Source organism: Cyprinodon variegatus, unplaced genomic scaffold, assembly GCF_000732505.1.
Source record: "Cyprinodon variegatus isolate N-32 unplaced genomic scaffold, C_variegatus-1.0 Scaffold56, whole genome shotgun sequence".
Taxonomy (NCBI): Eukaryota; Metazoa; Chordata; class Actinopteri; order Cyprinodontiformes; family Cyprinodontidae; genus Cyprinodon; species Cyprinodon variegatus.
The window spans coordinates 633,678-653,729 of NW_015150509.1; the positions used below are offsets into that span (position 1 = coordinate 633,678).

General features: G+C 37.6%; 2 protein-coding genes across 2 annotated transcripts in view; both read left to right on the forward strand.

Moving 5' to 3' along the window:
- Nucleotides 1-705: 705 nt before the first annotated feature.
- On the forward strand, nt 706-10,554 carry LOC107082578 (vesicle-associated membrane protein 2). Its single transcript, XM_015371338.1, has 5 exons — nt 706-1,203; nt 5,393-5,495; nt 5,686-5,844; nt 5,943-5,994; nt 6,089-10,554. Coding segments are annotated over exons 1-5 (333 nt in total). The 5' UTR covers nt 706-1,201; the 3' UTR covers nt 6,106-10,554.
- Nucleotides 10,555-16,007: 5,453 nt separating this feature from the next.
- Nucleotides 16,008-20,052, forward strand: part of LOC107082587 (procollagen C-endopeptidase enhancer 2-like) — a 13,617-nt gene continuing 9,572 nt past the window's right edge. The window contains exons 1-3 of the mRNA XM_015371354.1: nt 16,008-16,256; nt 19,363-19,471; nt 19,545-19,803. Of these exons, the coding sequence (XP_015226840.1) occupies nt 16,171-16,256; nt 19,363-19,471; nt 19,545-19,803 (454 nt within the window). The 5' untranslated portion in view covers nt 16,008-16,170. The remainder of the gene's footprint in view (nt 16,257-19,362; nt 19,472-19,544; nt 19,804-20,052) is intronic.

Genomic DNA, 20,052 nt, shown 5'->3' on the forward strand with positions numbered 1-20,052 from the left:
AACAAAACCTTTTTTTTGTTCTTCAGATTGTCATAAAGTTTGTTTCAGTGTTTAATGCGACCTGTAATTCCAAAACAATATAAGCATTAGTGACAAAACCAGAAAAGACCATCTGTTTTGAATCATGGTCACTTTACTATAACAGTCAATATCAAAACATTCTAAAGTGCTTCAGAGTTATAAGTGACAAACCATATATTATGAAATAAGTTTAAAATCATAGCATAATTAGTCATATAAAAGGCGAATAAACATTTAAGATGCAAGGAAATCCTGCCTATTTCAAATAACTGGATATTTCATGAAAAGCTTCTAGATTTTTTCAGTAAATCTGGAAAGTTTACACTAGCAAAATAACTAAACACGTAAAAATCATGGGCTCCAGAGTCCAAATTAATAATTGTCCAGTATGTCAAGTCTTAGAGTAAGCATGTTGAATCCCATTGAGAACAGTTGGTTCAAGAAAAAAAAAATCTAATTCAGACTCCAAAATCTCTGTACCTCTTAAAAAAAAAATAAAATAATGGAAGCTATTAAATATTTAAAAAACAATTGGGAGGGTTCTTTGTCAGAAACATGTTAGATAATTTACTGTCAGGTAGTTTTTTTTTCCCTACAGTGAGCTTCGCCACACCCCCTCTCCGAGAACGCCATTTTGTTGACATACACGTTTGAAGTCAACATTAGCTCCTTTAAATGAGCTTTAACTCCTATTATAAACATAACATGTATACTATTTGAAGGGTGTGCAGTTACGATATCTGAGCATAAAAGTTTATCTCTGAGGGGGGGATAAAAACGCCGTATTTGAAGCGCGAGCCTCCCATTTCAACATGAAACTCGCCGCTGCTGACGTCATCCAGCCATCTTTGTGCCCCTAATCCAAGCGGCTGTTTATTACACCTTCATTACCGCACAGACCGGGTTCCACAGCCTACAGGTGCCGCATCGCCAGGAAGAAAACACAGAGAGAAAAGTCTTTTTTTTGCTCTTTTATTTTTTTTCTGTAACGTGGAGAGACATTCAGCGCTGCTCATAGGACAGAGGCAGGGAAAAAACGCCACAATAACCAACCAAAGGCTGCCAGAGGACAGAGAGGAGCGCAGAAGGCAATCCACATCCATCTGCCAGCCACTTAGAGCGCGCTCACATCTTCACTCCGGATTTCAGTTGCAGCTGTCGAGCTAATACCGCCAGGAACATGTAAGTACAACCCCGTTATAAAGCTCATTTTAAAATAAAATCCCCACTTGATGCGATTCAGCGCTCACGACTGAACCTGAGCGGCTATTTTAGGGATTTACAGCGTCTCCTCGCGCGCTCCCACCCCCCCTCTCCGCTGTATCGCGCAGTATTTTCCGTCTCTCACGTTCTTAATAGTCAAATAAATCGCAGGAATTTAAATTTAAGAGTCTGATAACGTTTAAGGAAAAGCTATGGTATCGGCCTAACCTTGAGCAGATCGGCTTCATCTCTTATTTAGTGACGTTATTGGCCCTATAATGTTCCTTTTTTCTTTTTTTTTTAAATGAGCTTAGTTTTTTTTATCTCCTTGTTTTTATTTGTCCGATGCTTTCTAATACACATGCATATTTATGTCGTTTTTTCTACATTTTGAATAAAAAGACACCTGTGTATGAAATGATCCCTTGCCAATAAAAAAATCAGCAGGAAAACATAGTGTCCAACATGTCCTAATGAACATACCCCCTCATGTTGGTCTTCCTAAACAGCAGGTGACGAAGGAAGCTAATTCTAGAAGCAGCAAGGACACAAAGCTCAACAAACCCTCACTGTTTCAACCGTGAAGGCAGCAAAGCGTCGACAGAAACTAACAAATATCCATCGCTCGATCATTTTTTCTTTTGGAACGAAATGTTAGCTTTGAATTCAGTTTAGGCCTAGTTTCCGTGATATTTGCAGCCCACAGAGGGGGGGTGGGGATAGCCTAGCCTTCTGCTGTATGTCGTCGATCGTCATGCGAGGGCGGACAGCTACATATCTGCTCACAATTCATCGTAGTTGTGTTATTTTGGTAATTTAACACAAATTTAACAAATTAATTCGTGTATTTTATATATATACTGTATCATTGTGATGAGCATTCATATATAAAGGGTGTGCTAAATAAAATATAGCTATGATAGCTCTGTTTTTCAGGCTTCGCATGACATTTAGATTGTCTCGTGTCAACATATCATCCACCCGTGGCCTCACACTTGATAAGTTTTTCCCTCGGTGGGTTTCATGAAAATGAATCCCTCCACGCCCTCGGTGGGATAAGATTTAACAGGACTGGTATGTCATCGTTGAACTTAGTGGCTGTTTTATAAGATAAGTCTTAAAATAAGAGCGAAGATCATGTAGCATCAAACGGAAAGAGGTGCTGAGGCGCTGTCCAGTGCTGAAATGTCACTGTCCAGGGTGCTGAAAATGAAACGGCATGCATTTCCAGTCACACCATTGATTTAATTATTCATTTATGAAACACATCCAAAACCAACATCAATCCAATCAAATGTTGTACATGAGAATTATAACAGACTGAACTCACATTTTTAAGTTTGTTAAAGGTCCAACGATATATTTATCTGATTTCATTATTGATCTATTCATATTTGATTTAAATGGATTTTCTTGCATTATTTTAAATATGTGTCACTAGGTTTTTAATAATTGTTTGGATTCACTTTGAATTATAATTATATAAAATCTTGTATCATATTCTTTGGTTATATTTAAGCAAAATCCAATGTGGCAGAGATTTAAAGATTAGGCTGTAGTAGTATATGTATAAAACATTCCTATCATTACAAATGAGCTACTAGATCATAATAAAGCTAGGAAATTATTTTTAAAAATCCGCGAAAGAAAACATCAAACAAAATCACACACTATTCAACCAAAGCTAAACCTTCAAAATATGGTTTATTTTATTGTATTTTCATAATCCTGGGCAGATTTAATTCAAAATAGGGGTCTTTACCAGAGCCTTGAAACTGTGCCCATTGAAGTCCCCTTTAGTTTTCAATCTGACCTGGGAACCAGTAAAAGTAAATAGTTCAGAAATCTTATAGCTTTTAGAGGCACGAGATTGGTTAAAGATCTTTTAGAGGCTCTGGTTTAATTCTACAAAGGCACAGATATTTTTTGCACTAGTGTAGAACAGAGCAGGCACAGTAGATCCACCAGGCTGGATGGAAACACAGCTGGCAGTTTTCACAGGATGCCGAAGCTGACGACACAGGATGCAGGCGCTACATTGGCAAGTCTTTCTGGTGTTAGTTGGCAAGTGATGACACCTCTGCACACATTGCTCCTTTGTCAAGGTACTCATTGCTAGCAGGTGCAACTAAATAAATAAAATAAAATAACTCACATAACAACTGCAGCAAAGTTTAAACATAACTTTCCAAAAAATAAATGAGCCAACTTGGCTCAAATGTACTTGTTGATTTGTGAAAATGTTAGTCCTGTGTTATGGGACAGTTAATTTTCTAGAAATAAACATTAAAATGATGCGTTGAGTGTCTGACTGCTTGGGATGACATTGACCTCAAGCACCAACAGGCCAGCTATGCTAAAGGATTTGTTGTTAGGGGATTAGTGTAGTGTGAGCATAGAGAGGTGACCTTTATACAGAGTTATGCATCCAACATGTACATTCTTGTAAATTCAGCTAAGATAACTCTGAGTTTAATACTTCAGCCATGGGTGTATAATAAACCCATTTAAAATGTTGGGGTCAATGATGTTAAAACTGGGAAATTAGAATATTGCTTAATTCATGTATTTGATCTTTATCTGGCAGCAACGTTTTATATCTGTGCTAAAAAAAAAAAAGAACTTACAAATATTAAAGACAATTATTCACAATTATATCAATGGCTGAGCTTTGTTTATTCAGAACATGCTGGTCTTCAGATCTTAAAAGTTAAGCTCTTTTTTGACTGAAAAGGGGACAAAATGATGCTTGAATTAGCAAAAAAAAGCTACTATTTTCATTTTCTATTTTAAATCAAACTCAGCTGTTATTTGGCAAAAAGAAGAAAGGTACATTTTTATTTAAACTCCTTGATTTTAAATAATTAAGTTTGGAAGAGAGCAGTTTGAACTGTTAAAAAATCGGAAGTTTTAATAGACATCAATAGTACACATAGGTGTAATTTGAGAATTGATTATGCTGTAAAAAATAAATAGGAGTATATTGATTTTGGCTTGTTTAAGGTCAAAGGAGGACGACATAAACTGTTTTCCTTTTCTACAAAAGAAAAACATGCTACAAGCTCTCTGATTAGGAGAGTAGTTTTGCATTTTCACAGACATCAAAACAAAAGATCTGGAAGAAGGTGGTGTCTGTTCCTTTCAACTAAAAAATTTGTTTCAGTTTATATGTTCATTCAACCGGAAAGAAATATTTTCCATATTTTTGACTGTTTAAATCTCCCTTCAAAGCCAATCAAGAAAAAAACAGGCAGATCGCTGTGCATCACCACCTATGTTGGTTTATATTTTCAAAACCTTGAAAAATATCTCTATCCTTGATATTTTTGCACCAGAACATGATACATGTTAACATGGGAGGAATTTTCCTTCACACTCACTTTTTCTTGATATAATGACACTCTCACTTTAACTTTCTGCCAGTCACTGCTGCCATCATCCGTGGACAGAGCGTCCAAAGGAAGGCTAAATGAAAATCCACGCTGATTCTTCTGTTATATACAAACCTGCCACCAGCTTTCAGTTTAATTAACTAAAATTCCACCATTAATGATTTTTCTACAGTTAAACTCATTTTGCTGTTTGCATTAAAGTACAGTTCAACTCTCTGAACCATCTTAATTAGCTCAAGACAAGCAACAAAATGCATACTTTTCATTTTTGCTCTCAGTGGCCCCTGTTTGAACTTGAATGGCTCAGTTTTACGTTTATATATTTTCAGATCTACATTTATTTTAATGTATTATATAGTGCATATTAGGATGGTTACACCAGCTCTAAGAAACATGGCCCTGCAGAGAATAGTGAAGGGAGCTAAAATGATCTGCCCAGCACCCTTTTTCAGAGGCAAAAATTGCTAAATAAAGTTTTTAAACTGCTGACATTAAATGGAATCGCAACATCCAAACCAAAACATATAAACTGTTACAAGCTGTTATGATGAAGGCTTTTAAAGTATAAATCTTATTTTACATATAATGTCCTTTTTTAACTATTTGTTTTTTCTCTTATCTGTTGCTTTCTTTATTTTTCACTTTAATATCAATAGATCCCAAAGTACCACTGTCTCGCTTTGTTCTGGCCTCCTTTATTGCCAGGCAATAACTGTTTAATAAACCTGTACTTCAACATGTGTAATTTATCAATAGTATGTTTTTGAAACTCTCAGGTCTGCCCCAGCTGGAGCCCCTGCACCAGAGGGAGGGAATCAGCCCCCTCCCAATCTCACCAGCAACCGCCGTCTGCAGCAGACACAGGCACAGGTGGATGAGGTAAGTAAAGCATATGTTACTATCTCAAATATTTGTAAAACAAAGGCAGAAAAAAAAAGCACTGAAAATGGAAAATTCAGATCAGTCTGACACCATTTTGACTCTTTATCATAATCTATTAGACTCATTTTCAGACTTGTGTCAATCCTTAACATCGAGTCATCCTGCTTTACCACGTGTCTTTCCTCAGGTGGTGGATATTATGCGTGTAAACGTGGACAAGGTTCTGGAGCGTGATCAGAAGCTGTCAGAGCTGGACGACAGGGCTGATGCCCTGCAGGCTGGAGCCTCTCAGTTTGAGACTAGCGCTGCAAAACTGAAGAATAAATACTGGTGGAAGAATGCCAAGGTGAGAACACAAGCTCATTCTGTTAGAAAGCAATATTAATGTCTGAGGGACTTTTTTTCTAACTTATATTTCTTTCCCTGGAAATTTGCTGACTGCAGATGATGATTATCCTGGGTGTGATATGTGTGATTGTCCTCATTGTCATTATTGGTAAGAAACCCTTTTTGGTCTTGTGTACACTTGTAAAAAATAATCCTTGTTTTTTAAAATTTGTAAAACTTTTTTCCATTCTGTCTGTCTACAGTGTACTTCAGCACCTAAGAAGAGTCGCTCCTACCCCAGTCTGACCCAAGCTTCCCTACTACAGAAGAAAAAACCCTCTAATTGATGACAAAATTAACCACAGATTAATTGATTTATTGTATGTACGTATATCTCCCCCCAGCTAGCCTCGATATAACACCCCTCAACCCTTCAAGGCCCCATTCCCACCCATAGTTCCACAGCCTTGCCTCTGGATCCCAGTCCATATTCGTCCTGTGAGTGTGTGGCCCTTTCTTCTCTTGTTACTTCTGGCTCTTTCAACCTTAACATACTGGGAACTAAACCCCCTTTGACGATGCAACAACGGAAACCTTAACAAAAATTGGCGATACCTGTTACAAAGGTGATATTTCTTTGTAGAGTTTTATTCTGATATATATCTGATATACTGTTTTGTAGGCGCGCGTGTGTGTGTTTGGGTGTGCTTTTTGTACTTTTTAATTTTTTTTGTATTTATTTGACGTATGCTTTAACGTTGACTACTGCCTATTAATGAAAGTGTGCGTCTTGCATGTTCTCATTGCCCCTTACTCCCCCCCGATTCTTCTTCTCGCTTTTTTGACGTACAATTAGCCTTCATAGTTAATTCCTACAAAAAACGGTCTAGATTTTTTTTCTCTTCTGGCGTTTTGCCACACTCATTACGGTCAGGAAGTCATGCATGATTTGTGCGAATAATCTTTATTCTTCCAACCTCATGAAACTTAGCTCCTTTTATCTGAGATGGATTCTTAAATATGACCATCCAAAGTGTCTTTTGGCGCCATCTTGTTTTCTCAGCATGCTTCCCTTGAACAACTTTAAACTGCCATAGTACGGACGGACCGATGTCTGTAGGTGATTCTTCTTTATTTATTTTTTTTATTTATTTAACAATTACGTAGTGTCTTATTTCGAAAACATTCCTTCATTGCAGTCTAGTGCAGATGCTCTTACTGTGGCACATGGAAGTGCGAGTACCTTAAAAATACAAGCGATGAAGCGTGCGTCAGTAACAGTCATGCAAACAATAGGGGAAAGTCAGTATGCTGCTTAGGTGTAAGGATATATTTGTTGCATAGTCTGGATATAACATTAACTTTACACTTATACAAAAATGCGTTCGGATGCATTGGTACGTAATGGGTAATTTTGGATTGGAAATGGATCAATCATTACGGGGATAGAATGGTTCTGTTGCTTGAACTGATTCCATAAAGCCAACGCTGGTCTGCCATCTGAACACTGAAAAGCCTTGGTTCCCAGTCACTTTCAGTGAACTTTCAGTGCAGGGCACCCTTTGCACTCGTAGGAGAATTGGCTGACGGCGGCAAACTCTTTAGAATTTGCACAAGCATCCTTGTTTTCGACGGTGCCGTCTGGCTGTTCAGCCTGGCCAAAGGGAACCCCGGTGCAGCAGAACTTCTCCACGTTAAGAGCACATTTGGAAAATAAAAAAAAGTGGGACATTAATATCGAAGAAACAATCTTCGAAAGAAGTAACTCAAAACAAAAAGAATCGTAGCATTCCTAGGACTAGTGTTTTGCTAGCGCTGTGGTTCTGTCTTAGTGTCTCTTCTTCTAGTTAAGGCCTTTTTTTTTCATTTTTTTTTTAGATATAATAGATTCTATTTTTTATCATAGTATATTTTTGTGTGGAACAGAAGAAGTAAAGAGGACACAAAGTTCTAACAGCAAAGCTCCTCTTTACTTCTGTCTGCTGTGTTTTTGTAGTTCAGCTCTGCGTTACACACTGCCAAGCATTAAAGGAAAAAGACTTCTTTTCCTTATTGCGGTTATTTCTTTCATTTGTGCACTCACTGGTTTGGTGTTAGAGTATCTTCAAACCACTTTTTTAATCATTACTGTCATTGTTATGGTGGCACGTTTTTGTATGCATGATAGCTGATATTTGATGAGTAAAAGAGAGGGCAAATTTACAGGACCTAATTTTTTTTACAACCTTCCAAAGCTGTGTCAAACTAAAGAGTTTGCCATGTGCTGTTGGGGGGATGTATGAGAAATTTCCTAAAGCTACCAAAACCATTGATTATTAATGTGAAAATTTTTCCCAAAAAGAGAAGAATATTAATGCCTAAAATTTCTATTTGGCTGCAGTACAATGAAAGCTCTTAAATTAATCTATTAAAATGTAGTTTTTAATGTTACCCTGTCTCTTTTACCCTTCTGCCAGCTACGTGGTGAATCTGCCCACCTTTCTTAACTCCTTCTTTGTATTTGTGTGAGTGTGAGTGTGTGCATGTTTGTGTTAGAATAGCTCCACCTCGGGACCCCCCCCCACTCGTTTATCCCAACGGATTTAGGCCGCTTAACTCACAGAGTGAGGGCATGTCAGTTTTTCTTCACCTCTGAAGTACACACACAACAAGGCTGTAGATCTGTTAACCGTAATAGAAAACCCCACATCCTGTTGCTCCTCAGAGAGGAGCAAACGTAAAACTACCAAAGACCAAATTTCCGTGCTAACGCTGCCTATACTCATCACAAACAAGCGGAAGGAAACAGGTTGCCCGAGCTATCCTGGTCAGATTCAAATAGCTTCTATCTTATTAGACTTTGTAGACAATTTATAGGGTCAAGTTTGACTCTTGAATGGGCGATCCTGAAATATGCAAGTTAAAAACGTTGAAAAGAAACTCCCCCTGCCATGTGGATCCACGTCCCTGGAGCTTCTTTCAATCTGTACAAAGTTAGTAGACACACAACCTTGTAACTTATTATAGCACAAGTCTTCTCCCTTTTTTGTCTGCGTAGTGTTGCTGGGTTTTAAAATATGTAAACTACTTATAGATATCAGAAAACTGAGAAAAACAACCTGCATTGTTTAGTGGTGTAACATTGGGGGTTTTGGGGGGGAGGGGGTAATATATCCTCAGGTTTAAGTTGTTGCAATTTACCAAAATAAATATGGGGACAAAATATACACTTAACAAAGCTGTAAAAATTGGATTCCTTTGGCAATATTAAGTGATTAAAGGGTTAAAAATGTTGTCCTTTTAGCCATTTGTACAGGACGTAACCACACAGCGGGCTCTGAGGTGAAATAACACTACTGATTGGGGTAGGACTTGTGTGTTTCCATAAATCCAACTGTTGTCCTGTGAGTGCTCAACCAGTTTGGTCACAATGGTGAAAATGAGTGAGTGCTCTCTCTATTTCTCTATGTTTCCTGTTTGTTTTCTTTTTATTTATTTGCTTTATTGTCTGTGTGAAAACCAACACATGCAAATGTTTTTTTTGTTTTTTTTTTTTAACAGCGCAGAACTTTTTGTTTCGCTGTAATTCTCTTGTTTTGTCGGGATGGCGTAGTGGGAGAAAATGCGATCTCGCGTCTGTGCCAGGAACCCTTCAGTGACCTCAAGGCCACGTTCAGGTCGTTTGTCCAGAATGCATGCACGCTGACCAGAGAAAGAGCTGAACGCGGCAACAGGAGGGAACCTTTTGAGTCACTGAAAGTTTTCTGGGTGGATTTTTTTTTTCTTTTGGAACCAAATATTCCTTTTTTTTAACTTTATCATTTGTTAGGTAATAACTCCAGATGTCACTGAATTGTTTGTTGTCAGCACTGATGGGTCAAGCTAAAGAAAATGGGAAGCTGATGTAAGAAGAAATATTTTTTGTGTGAAGGATTCTACAGTTCACATCAGATTGCTGTTTGTTTCGACAAGATATATTATTTTTGGTTTAAATCAACTCATCTGTAAGAGATGGTTTCTTTATTTGTTTTTCTCCTTTGAAAGCAGGATCACAGAGATGAAAGCACACATTGCCCCTGGCGACTGGCCTTTACAGGAGGGACAGGCCTGGAGGATCATGGGCAATGTGCTTATTGTGATTTTTTTTTTTCCTTTGTTCTTTAAGCTTTTATTTATTGATAGTTGTATCGTGCCGTCTTTTGGTTCGGGATTACAGTCTAAACAAGGTCGATTAACACAAAAGGAGAGGAGACTGAGTGGGAAAAGTACATGAAATAATTGTAGTGTAAATCTATCAATGTCTTATTATATTGATGAACATCATGAAATATATGTATATTGGAAAAAACAGTATCTATGACAAATTGTACTTTTGTGTGTGATTCATGTGCTTTGTGGGTGTGAAGCAAGGAGATAATGTCATTTGGACTGCCATTCTGGGACCTGTGTGAATTAGCATAAATTTACTACCAATACAAAGATGGACCTTTTCTCTAATTGATCCCTATTATGTGTTAAGTGTGCCAAAACAAATACATGGAGACCTGGAGCCATAGACTACCCGTTTTTGCGTCCGTCCAGAGTCCTTGTGTATAGTGTGTTACCATCACACAACAGACAAACAAAAGACTGAGGACCATCCAGACACACAAATGGTTAAAAAGCACCAACTCCCCTCAAAGTCACCTATCATTTTACAAAAGATATGAAGGATCATAATGTTCTGTTAACAAGCAAAACATCTATCATCACATAGGTCTACCAAATGAAAAACAAAATAAAAATAAAGACGAAAGGTCTAAATCAGAGTTATTGTTACAATACAAACCTCAACATTGATTCTGCATTAAATTTAACCAAAGACAATCAGTGTGATTTATATGCCATATAATTTTGTATATTTAAAGTGCAGCAAAAAACACTAGATTTAACCAGTTTTGTACATATGGATTCCCCTCAGTATTTTAATCTGACAGCAACAGACACTTGCCCCAAATGAATTGCTTAAAGGTATAGTGGAGGATTTTCTTGAAAATACCTGCACTCTCTACTTTTAAAAACGTTTGCTTACATGCTTCTGAGAGGGAACGCCTATTAAACATGTGTGAGAGCATGCGCAAGCCCATTCCTCCTTGTGCACGCTCTTATTAAAAGTTGCTGTTTGCATCGCTCATACAAGCTTACTTCCCAAAAGAAGATTTGCTTTTTTTCCACTATGTCAGACTCACCACTGGTAAGTAAAAATGGGGATAAGCAAGTAGGATGGCCTTAAGTAAACATATCAGAATGATTGACAATTAGGAGGACCACTTATTTTGATGATCCATCCGGAGAAAGGTAATTCTCCACTATACCATATTCAGCCTTAATATGTCTTTCCTCTAAGGGTCAACATGGTAAAACTAGCTACCATAGTGATTCCTATAATCTATTTTCGATGGTATGTCCAAGCAGATGCAACAAGTGTTCAATAACTCATCTTTCTCCTGTTTTTCATGTCTAACAGTTCTCTGAACTATCAAGGCTAAGGTTTTGATTAGATATATATATATATTTTTATGGTTTGATTAAACATTTTTTAACAAAATTAATTAGAATCTTTATAATGCTTAATGAAAAGAGTTTTAACACAGATTTCCCCCCACCTCAGCAGCTTTATATGCACAGCATAGAAAGGATGATATGACATAGGCGAAAAGTCTAAAGTCATCTATGGATGTCGCTGTTAAAAGTGTTTACAGATTGTTGGGGAAAACCCAAAAACATTATTATTCAAATGGCATAAAAATATCATTAAAATTGTAAATATCAGTGCTACATGATCTGAGAAACACAGATAGTTGTAGTTATGGTTGTTGAACACTGTGCTAAGACAAACCCACGTTTTCCTTATCTCACATAGCTTTTGCACATTTATATTACTCTTTGGACAATTTAGTATAAAGATAATTAAAAACTGCTTCAGTTTAGGGCATCAAGAGTATCTGGCCAAATGCATCATACTGATTGCTGACATAATCTGAGAGCATGGCAGTTTAAGTGTTAACATGTTAAGCAATAGTAGTTTGCATAGGCTGTCGTTAGACGTTTGCTCAGGTGGATAGTAGATAAGATTAAAAAATCATAAAACATAAGTTATCAGTTCTTAGCAGTCGTAAAAAAACATCAGTAAGCTGCAGGAAGTATCTCAAACATGACTGTAATGATGGGCTCTTATTTTGAAATTGACGTTACGTAGCAGCAGAGAGGCTGACTTCCGGCTTTTCTTGCCTGGTTTATTTGATTCATTCGATTGTCGTATAAATATATAAATACTAGATGTACAGGTTTCAATGAGGAGGTAATGTATGGGATGGCTGCATAGTAACGCTACTGTCGTTGGAGTACAGAAGATTAAACCAACATTTTTATAACGAGTGAATCGAGCAGCTCAACAGCGTAAAAACAGCGTGAACTACGAGGGCATTCTTTAATAGGATGAAACCTGGAAACAGCAGAAGATTTGTGTGAAGAAGAAAGTCAATGCTCAATTAGATGTATTGTTAAATCTTCACCACAAGGTGTCGCCCTGAAACAAAAAATGACATGTGCCATGAATTCAAAAAGAAGCGGAACGAGTTGGGATAAGAACTTGTTTAAAAAAAAAATGATTCACCCCAATCCTATCCATTCCCACACTGGCGTCTCACCTTAAGTATATGGCTGCCAGTCATCTAAAAAAAACATCTTTTAATTCATTTATTTATATAGTTCCAATTCACAACATATGTCATCTCAAGTAACTTTACAGAGAGATTTCAACCAGATCATACAGTCAAACTTTAAAGTTTTCTATCTAAGGAAAACCAGCTGATTGCATTGGCTCATTGACTCGAAAGCAATCCCTCACACCAAGCATGCATGTAGCGACAGTGGACAGAACTGGGCTCAGTTTGACTAGCTACAACGGTCGATTGGGGGTCAAGGAGACAGAAAGAGGCAGAGATACAAAAAGATAACTGTCACCTAGCTCAACAGGTGGCCACATCCAGGAGTGGCACAACAAAGCAGAGAAGCCCTAAGCCAGTTCCATGTCAGAGGATGAAGAAAGCACATACAGTTAGTGACAGCGAGAGAAATGGACTACATTAATTAAAAAACAGGCCAAGCTCCAACCTCTTTAAACAAAGGTGTTGATTGTAGCAGCCCAACTGATGTTTCTCTCCAGGATAGTGTCACATCCACACAGGAACAGACCAGATGAAGCTACTACTGTGTGATGAGAAAAAGCAGAAGAGAGCATAAAGTTAGAGGTTGAACTGACAAATCCTTAAGAATGGTAGAATAGCGATAGAATGAAGCAAAATGGTGAAAAGTGGTCCCTATGTCCTCCAGCAGTCTAAGCCTATAGCAGCTTAACTTTAGAGGTGGCTCAGAATAATCTGAGGGAGTCTAACTAAAAGCTTTATAAAAAGGGAAGTTTTAAGCCTAGTTTTAAACTTTTGGCATAGAGTAAAATATTCAAAACTTATGCCTGTCATTTCTGGCTTTCAGATAATAAGATTCATTAAACACAGTATCTCAGAAAGGCTTAGAATAATTAGAAAAAAAGAGAAGAACTTTTTGGGAAACTCTTGATGTCACTGTCTACTCAGTTGCAATTTTTTTCCGAGGCTTTAAACTGACTCTTGTCCTGGATAAGTAGGCAACACAATCATGGGGAAGACTGCTAACTTGACAGATGTCCAGAAGACAGTTAGCAATAGCTTGTACAGGGTGGGTAAGCCACAAAAGGTCATTCCTGAAGCATCTGATTATTAGATTATTAACATAGTTCTGCATTCAAGCATATTAACAGAAAGTCAAGTGGAAGAAATAACTCTGGTAGGATAAAGTGCACCAGCAACACAGATAACCTCAGCCTTGAGTGGGTTGTTGAGAGATATCTACTCAGGATTTTGGTGACACTTCATAAATATTGGACTGAAGCTGGAGTACGAGACATGGGGTTAAAAAAATTACATAACTCATGTCAAGGCAGTTTGGAATGGCAAAAAAAAGGTCAGAGAAATTTGCATTTTATTTGGGATCAAGCTCCTACAGTCTGGAGGAAGACTGGAGATGCAAATCTTTGCTTAAAGACAAGTGGGAAGATTCCACAGCAGGAGATGATTTGGAGTATTATGTTATCAATTATGTAATCAAGTCCACATTGAATACACGTTTCCAAAGTCTGACATTTGTGCTGAAAACGTCCTTTTTAATGGTTTAATGCTACATTCGAGACACTGAATTTTTGGCTTTCTATACTATTAACCCATCATCTTTAAAATTTAAAGAAATAAAAGCATGGAATACTTTGTTTTTAATAATTTTTTATAAAATAACAGTTTCACTTTCTGAAATGAGTGAAAAATATATTACACTTTAACACAATATTACATTTTTTTAGACTGTTGGCCGAATTCAGCTTCTGTTTTTCCTGCTGTATCCTCAATTTTTAACCATAATTCACCATTTTCAAGAAGGTTGAAATCACAACCATCACAGAACTAATTTATATAGCTTCAGCTTTTTGTTCCAGAACTGATAAATATGTATTTATTTATATATACAGTTTAACCTATATGTATAGTTTTGACCCTATACAAATCTGTGATAAATACAAATGTAAATGATAGCTCGGGTTTTATATTTATCATTATTCCACCATCATTAGAATCACAAAATGTACATGACATTCATGTTGTCATTGTGTTTATGAGCTTCTCTTCAAAACCTGACTTATGTGCTTCTGTTTTCATTTATTGGTAAGACGTTCCGCTCTGCAAAAAGATTTTTAATTGGATAATTTGTCTTTCTAAAATGTAGGGCGTGTAGAGAGAGAGAAAAAAAAACACAGTATGCTTTCTGCAGACTGTAATAAAATGACCAGCTTGGATCTCTTAACACATAATTTGAAGGCGAATTGCAATGGAAACAGTTGCTTGTTACAGAGACATGAACATGACCTCAAGCCGGGGTTCAGTCAAAAACAGCTTCTCTACTCGTTAATCTGTCTTTCTGTCAGATAGCTTTAGGCTTGTTTTCCATTTGTCTAAAACTAAGCCCTCTTTTCTCTCCACCCTTACCCATTTCTTCCCCACACTCATCTACTCCCCCACTGGCCTGAACTCTGACAACTATTTCTTTTTGACTTTTCAGAAGGAATGTGGGTCCAGCTTGGGGAGTTCATTACAGTTATTGCGGGAAACCTACAGTCTTGGCTCTGATCACTGCTCCCACACATCATGGCAGGGGCTGAGCCGTTGTGTGTACACTTGGTGGCCCCCCCCTCTAGCAGAACACACTCCTGCATTCCTACTCTTGCTGATTCCCATCAGGACTCCGGGTTAACACAAACACAGACGGACCAGGGAATTTTCATTTCTCCAGCTTTCCAATCGCCAGGAATTTGTATAGCATTTTTGTTGTAGCAGCTACTTTATTCTTTTTATTTAGCTTCACCCAGTTGGCTGTAGTGTTTGATAAAGGGTATGACAAGGACTGGCCTTTGCTATCCTGAAAATACTGTCTCTTACATAGGTCTCAGTAATGTAGGTCTGTTTCGGGAATTTAAAAGAAAGGAAATATTCAACCCCTCTTTAGTGTTATTTTGGTTTTGTTGAATTGTGGGGGTAAGTAGATACTCGGCGGGAGCCAAAGGACCCCATGGAGCGGACTTTATTTGGGCCTTTGTTTGGGACATTGTGGGAGGAGATTTTTTTTTTTTACCTAGATGACCACAGTTAATGACTTTATGGGGAAGTAGCTCCCTGTTTCCTATTTGAAATGTCTAACCTCCAGTCTGCTGTGGAATGCAAATATTTATGGACTACTTGTTAAATACCCACACACAGCCTCTGGCTCCATCTCCATCTTTGCTGCCCTTCTACTGATGGACTAGACTAGAATGAGTTAAGTGACCTTCTCAACTACTTTTCAAGTATGATAACAGTTTAAGTATTAGTAGAACTATTCATTATTTACAGTAACTAGAGCCTCCTTCTTTCTTAGATGTCCGCTCCATAAACTGAACCCCAAGTTTTTCTAGAAACATCTGGCTTCTATTAAACGGTTCTCCTCCCTTTGCTGCTGACGCCATCCCCCCCTCATTGCTCTTTCTCCATAGGCTCCTTCCAAGATCTTTGCTCATATCTCTATCCATTCTTGAACACCCCCTCCACCAAACTCTTTCTGATCCCTAACCACTCATTGATTCTCTCCGCCTACCCTAACCGAACCCTCCTTCTCCCTCCGCCCTACTGTCCTCACCTCCTGTGTCCTGCTCCCCTCTTCTCTTTGCTGCAACAGTCTGCATTGCTTCCTTTGCAAGATTTGTATCATCATGCGCTCGGACTGCATGTGGGGGTTACTTTTGCTCCTGGCCCTTAGTTTGGGACAGACAAAGGCTCAGGACACCAATTTCACCAGGTAAAGTAGACTTTGAAAGGAGTTGCATTTGTATTTATTTGAAAGACTGCAAGCAAAAGAGATTTTCAATGGAACAAATGTGAGAAAATCTTGAGCTTTAGGGCTAGTAATTTTGGTTTCAATATATTTTCCTCTGTGGTTTTCAAATGGGCTATATAGGTGCTACCAAAGATGAGAATCCTTATGCCTGTCTTAAATAAACGTGGCGCTTGCTGTGGAAAATGTTGCCGTATGCAGCCGCCATTGAACTTTACTGGGGGTCTAGAGTCTGAGTCATTAAGACAGCAAACTATGTAATGGCTTCATCTGTAAAGAAATAATCTCTTGGTGTGGTTTTGATCCCTGTAAGTGATGACAGATGAAACAATGGAACATTTTATCCTGGAATATGAAATCCTACCTGCAATTACCTCTGACAGGGTCTGAAATATCACTAGATATTTGAGTTGTCAGTTAGCTGTAAAATCAGTTTTAAACTAGATGTCCATTATTCCTGTATTTACTCTTTCTAAAAACTGTTGCATTACCAATTTTAGTGGCTGCCATTATGGGTATTCTTTAATGCCACCATCTTTACCATCTAAAATACACATATACATAAATCTCGCTCTTGCTTTGATTACAGCTCATATTTTCCATCATTGCAACCACAGTTATTTTCACCAAGAGTAAACAATAAAAGTAATTAATAAAGTGAATGATAAACTTTAATAATGCTTCTGCCCACATAAAGGGAGTATTGGACCATTAAATCATTCCCCTCTCAGCCCAAAGATTCTCAGAGGAGCTTGGGCATTACACAGCACCATGAAGACCAACACACTAGCAACAAATCAGGGATAAAGATCAAAGATAGTTTGCAAAGCATCATGCTTTTAGAAGAAACATAGAAGTTGGTTTGAACTGATTGGAAGGTAAGTGACGCTAAACACAGATAAATGCTGATATGAAAAGACTTAAATCTGTTATTAAGGGTTTTGTCTTTACAAATAAGACTACTATCACATCAAAGCAGGTTCATGTACTAGATCGGCCTAGTCAAAGTCCAAACCTAAACCTATCTATCCAATCTAAAGGGGCCCAAGCGGCTGTTGGAAAAACGTCTTTGGATGTGCAAAGCTGGTAAAACCATCTTTTGTTATTTTCCTACAGCTTAACAATAAATCACCTTGTGTTGGAGAGTTTCATATCATCCTTTAAAAAATAAATCAGATATGTTTTTATAGAAAATATATAACAGGTATTGTATAGGGTTGATATCTAATGGATTCCTGAACCACTTTTTCAGTCCTGCAGTTCCCACCTCTTGTTTTGACAGCCTAACATTTGGGAAACCTTGACCTCCCTCATAGAGCGATCCCAGATCTCTACACTGGCCTCACAGACATGCACAGTGGGCGTTGAGCAGGTTGGGGGTCATCAATACATCCCTTCAGAGGATTCATCTGGACTCTGCAGATCTACTGACCTTTATCTCCAGGACCAGATATTTTTGTTTCTAGCAGGTTGATGTCTAAATAAACAGCTTCCCTTTAAAAAGAGAAGTAAATATTATAAAATAAGTAAAATGTGAACATTATTAAAAAGATTTTTAAATTTGTTTTTTTCCAAATGTAATTTCTCTTTAGAAATTTTTGCTACAGATTCAAATTCACTAAAATCTGTTCCACTGGAATGCTGTGAGTAATACCCCCTTGAAGGCTGAAGGCCAAAAGCCAAAATTCAAATCCAGACGTGTTTAGACTTCACTCTTGTCATTCCTCTTTGCCCTTTTTCCTCCCTTTGGTTGTCCCTGACAAGACAAAAGATAAGTAATCTAAACTCTTGGAGAATGATTAGTAACTTGCTTATTTTACTTATGCTAAAAAAAAAATCCCTAAACATCAAGTAAAACATTTTATGTGGAAGCTTAACTATTAGCTTTAGCAAAATATACCAAAAAATGTTATCCTAAAGCCAGGATTCATGTCAGAATGTCATGTCTCTGTTTTTGAAGTAGAAAGAGATAAAAATCACAGAAAACAGAAGAAAATAAAGAGTATAGCAAAAATAATGAACCCCACCAAGAAGAACGTACACTAATTACTTTGTTGTTACTTTATTGTTTTCAGAATTATAAACTGTCTTTATGATTAGAGTTTTAACATTCTCCTTATTAATCAGGTTTGCAGACTAGATCCCATATTTACCATTTTCTTTTTACTGTAATTTTCACAATAACATATCAACTGACTCTTTGCAGGCCTTTTTTTATATATCCTTCATTGTTTTTTTTTTTGTTTTGTTTTGTTTGTTTTTTGATATTTTTATTATGATTCTGAACTTTTTAAAACCATCTTTATTTTCAGTCACAAAAAACAGTTTTTAGGGTAGGATTATATCAGCTTTCAAAATTTAGAAACTGATGCTCCTGCCCATTGCATTTTAGCCAAGTATTGGATTACATGGACAAAGTCTATGAAGAATGGTGTTGGTGGTGTTTGAGGTTTTATACAGTAGCCCATAAAAAACCTTGTTTTTGTTTTGAAAACATGCATGTTTTTGAAAGCTGAAACGTGAGTTCACCGCCTCTTTTCCATTCCAAACAATCCACTGGATTGTTTGGAATGACTATGACCTGGATGACTGAGAATCTTCACCAGCTTTTGCTGCAGAATTTTACTTTGACGTTGGTCTGGACTTTGACTGGGCCATCATATAAAATGATTCCCCTTTGGTCTCAACCATTCCACTGTAGTTCTGTCTGCAGGTTTGAAGTTGTTGTCCAGCTGGAATCTGAACATTTGCTCCAAATATGGTTCAGCTGCTTACAGGTTTTCATCTTTCCATTAGCTTTGATTTTCCTTCCCCTGGTAAATAAAAGCAACATAATAGCATTACACACACCTAAGCTTCTCCACCACTACCTCTGCCCTATCTGATGACCTCAGTTATCATGATGGTGTTGTTTTTTTATTGTACGGTCTCTAATTTAAACTCTAGGCAATTTGATGCACTGGATTTTACACATTATGAAAGTAAGAGGGGCTAAAACTATTTCCCCACCACACTTGTCGGATTTTGCTTCTTTTCTTCATTAAACATGTTTCTGACCTCTATCCTATAGGCCTGTGTTCTACTGTGGAGGAGACCTGGTTGCTGAATCAGGTTTTGTTGGTAGCGAGGGGTTCCCCGAATTCTACAAACCGAACACCAAATGCACCTGGCGTATAACTGTGAGTGATAATCCAAATACTCACTTATCAGTTACTAAGTCCGCTCACTCACAACGTTTCCTCTGGTTTCCAGGTTCCAGAGGGTAACGTTGTCACACTCTCCTTCCGCATCTTTGACCTGGAGGCTGAGTCACAGTGTCGCTACGACTATCTTGATATTTACAATGGCCAATCCAACTTGGTACAAAAACTGGGTCGTTTCTGCGGAACTTTCCGGCCCGGCACTCAGATATCAACCACAAACACCATGATGCTGGAGATGGTGACAGATGGAGAGACCCAGAGCAGAGGGTTTCTGGCCTATTTCAGCGGAACAAAGCCTTATGGAAATGGTATGTGGTTACACTTCAGGAGAGTTAAGGAGTCATATTTTTCTACTCAGGTTTGAGTTACAAAATCTTCATGATGGATATTGCCTTTACAGAAAATAAAGTAAGGATGGAAACAGCTACAAAAACTTTGCAAAATGTTGGATGACAGAAACAATCCAAAAGCAAGTATAATGTTGAAACAGACACCGATAAGATCAGCAACTAAAAATAAATGGCCGTTTGTTTTTTATCATTAAAATAAAAAATATG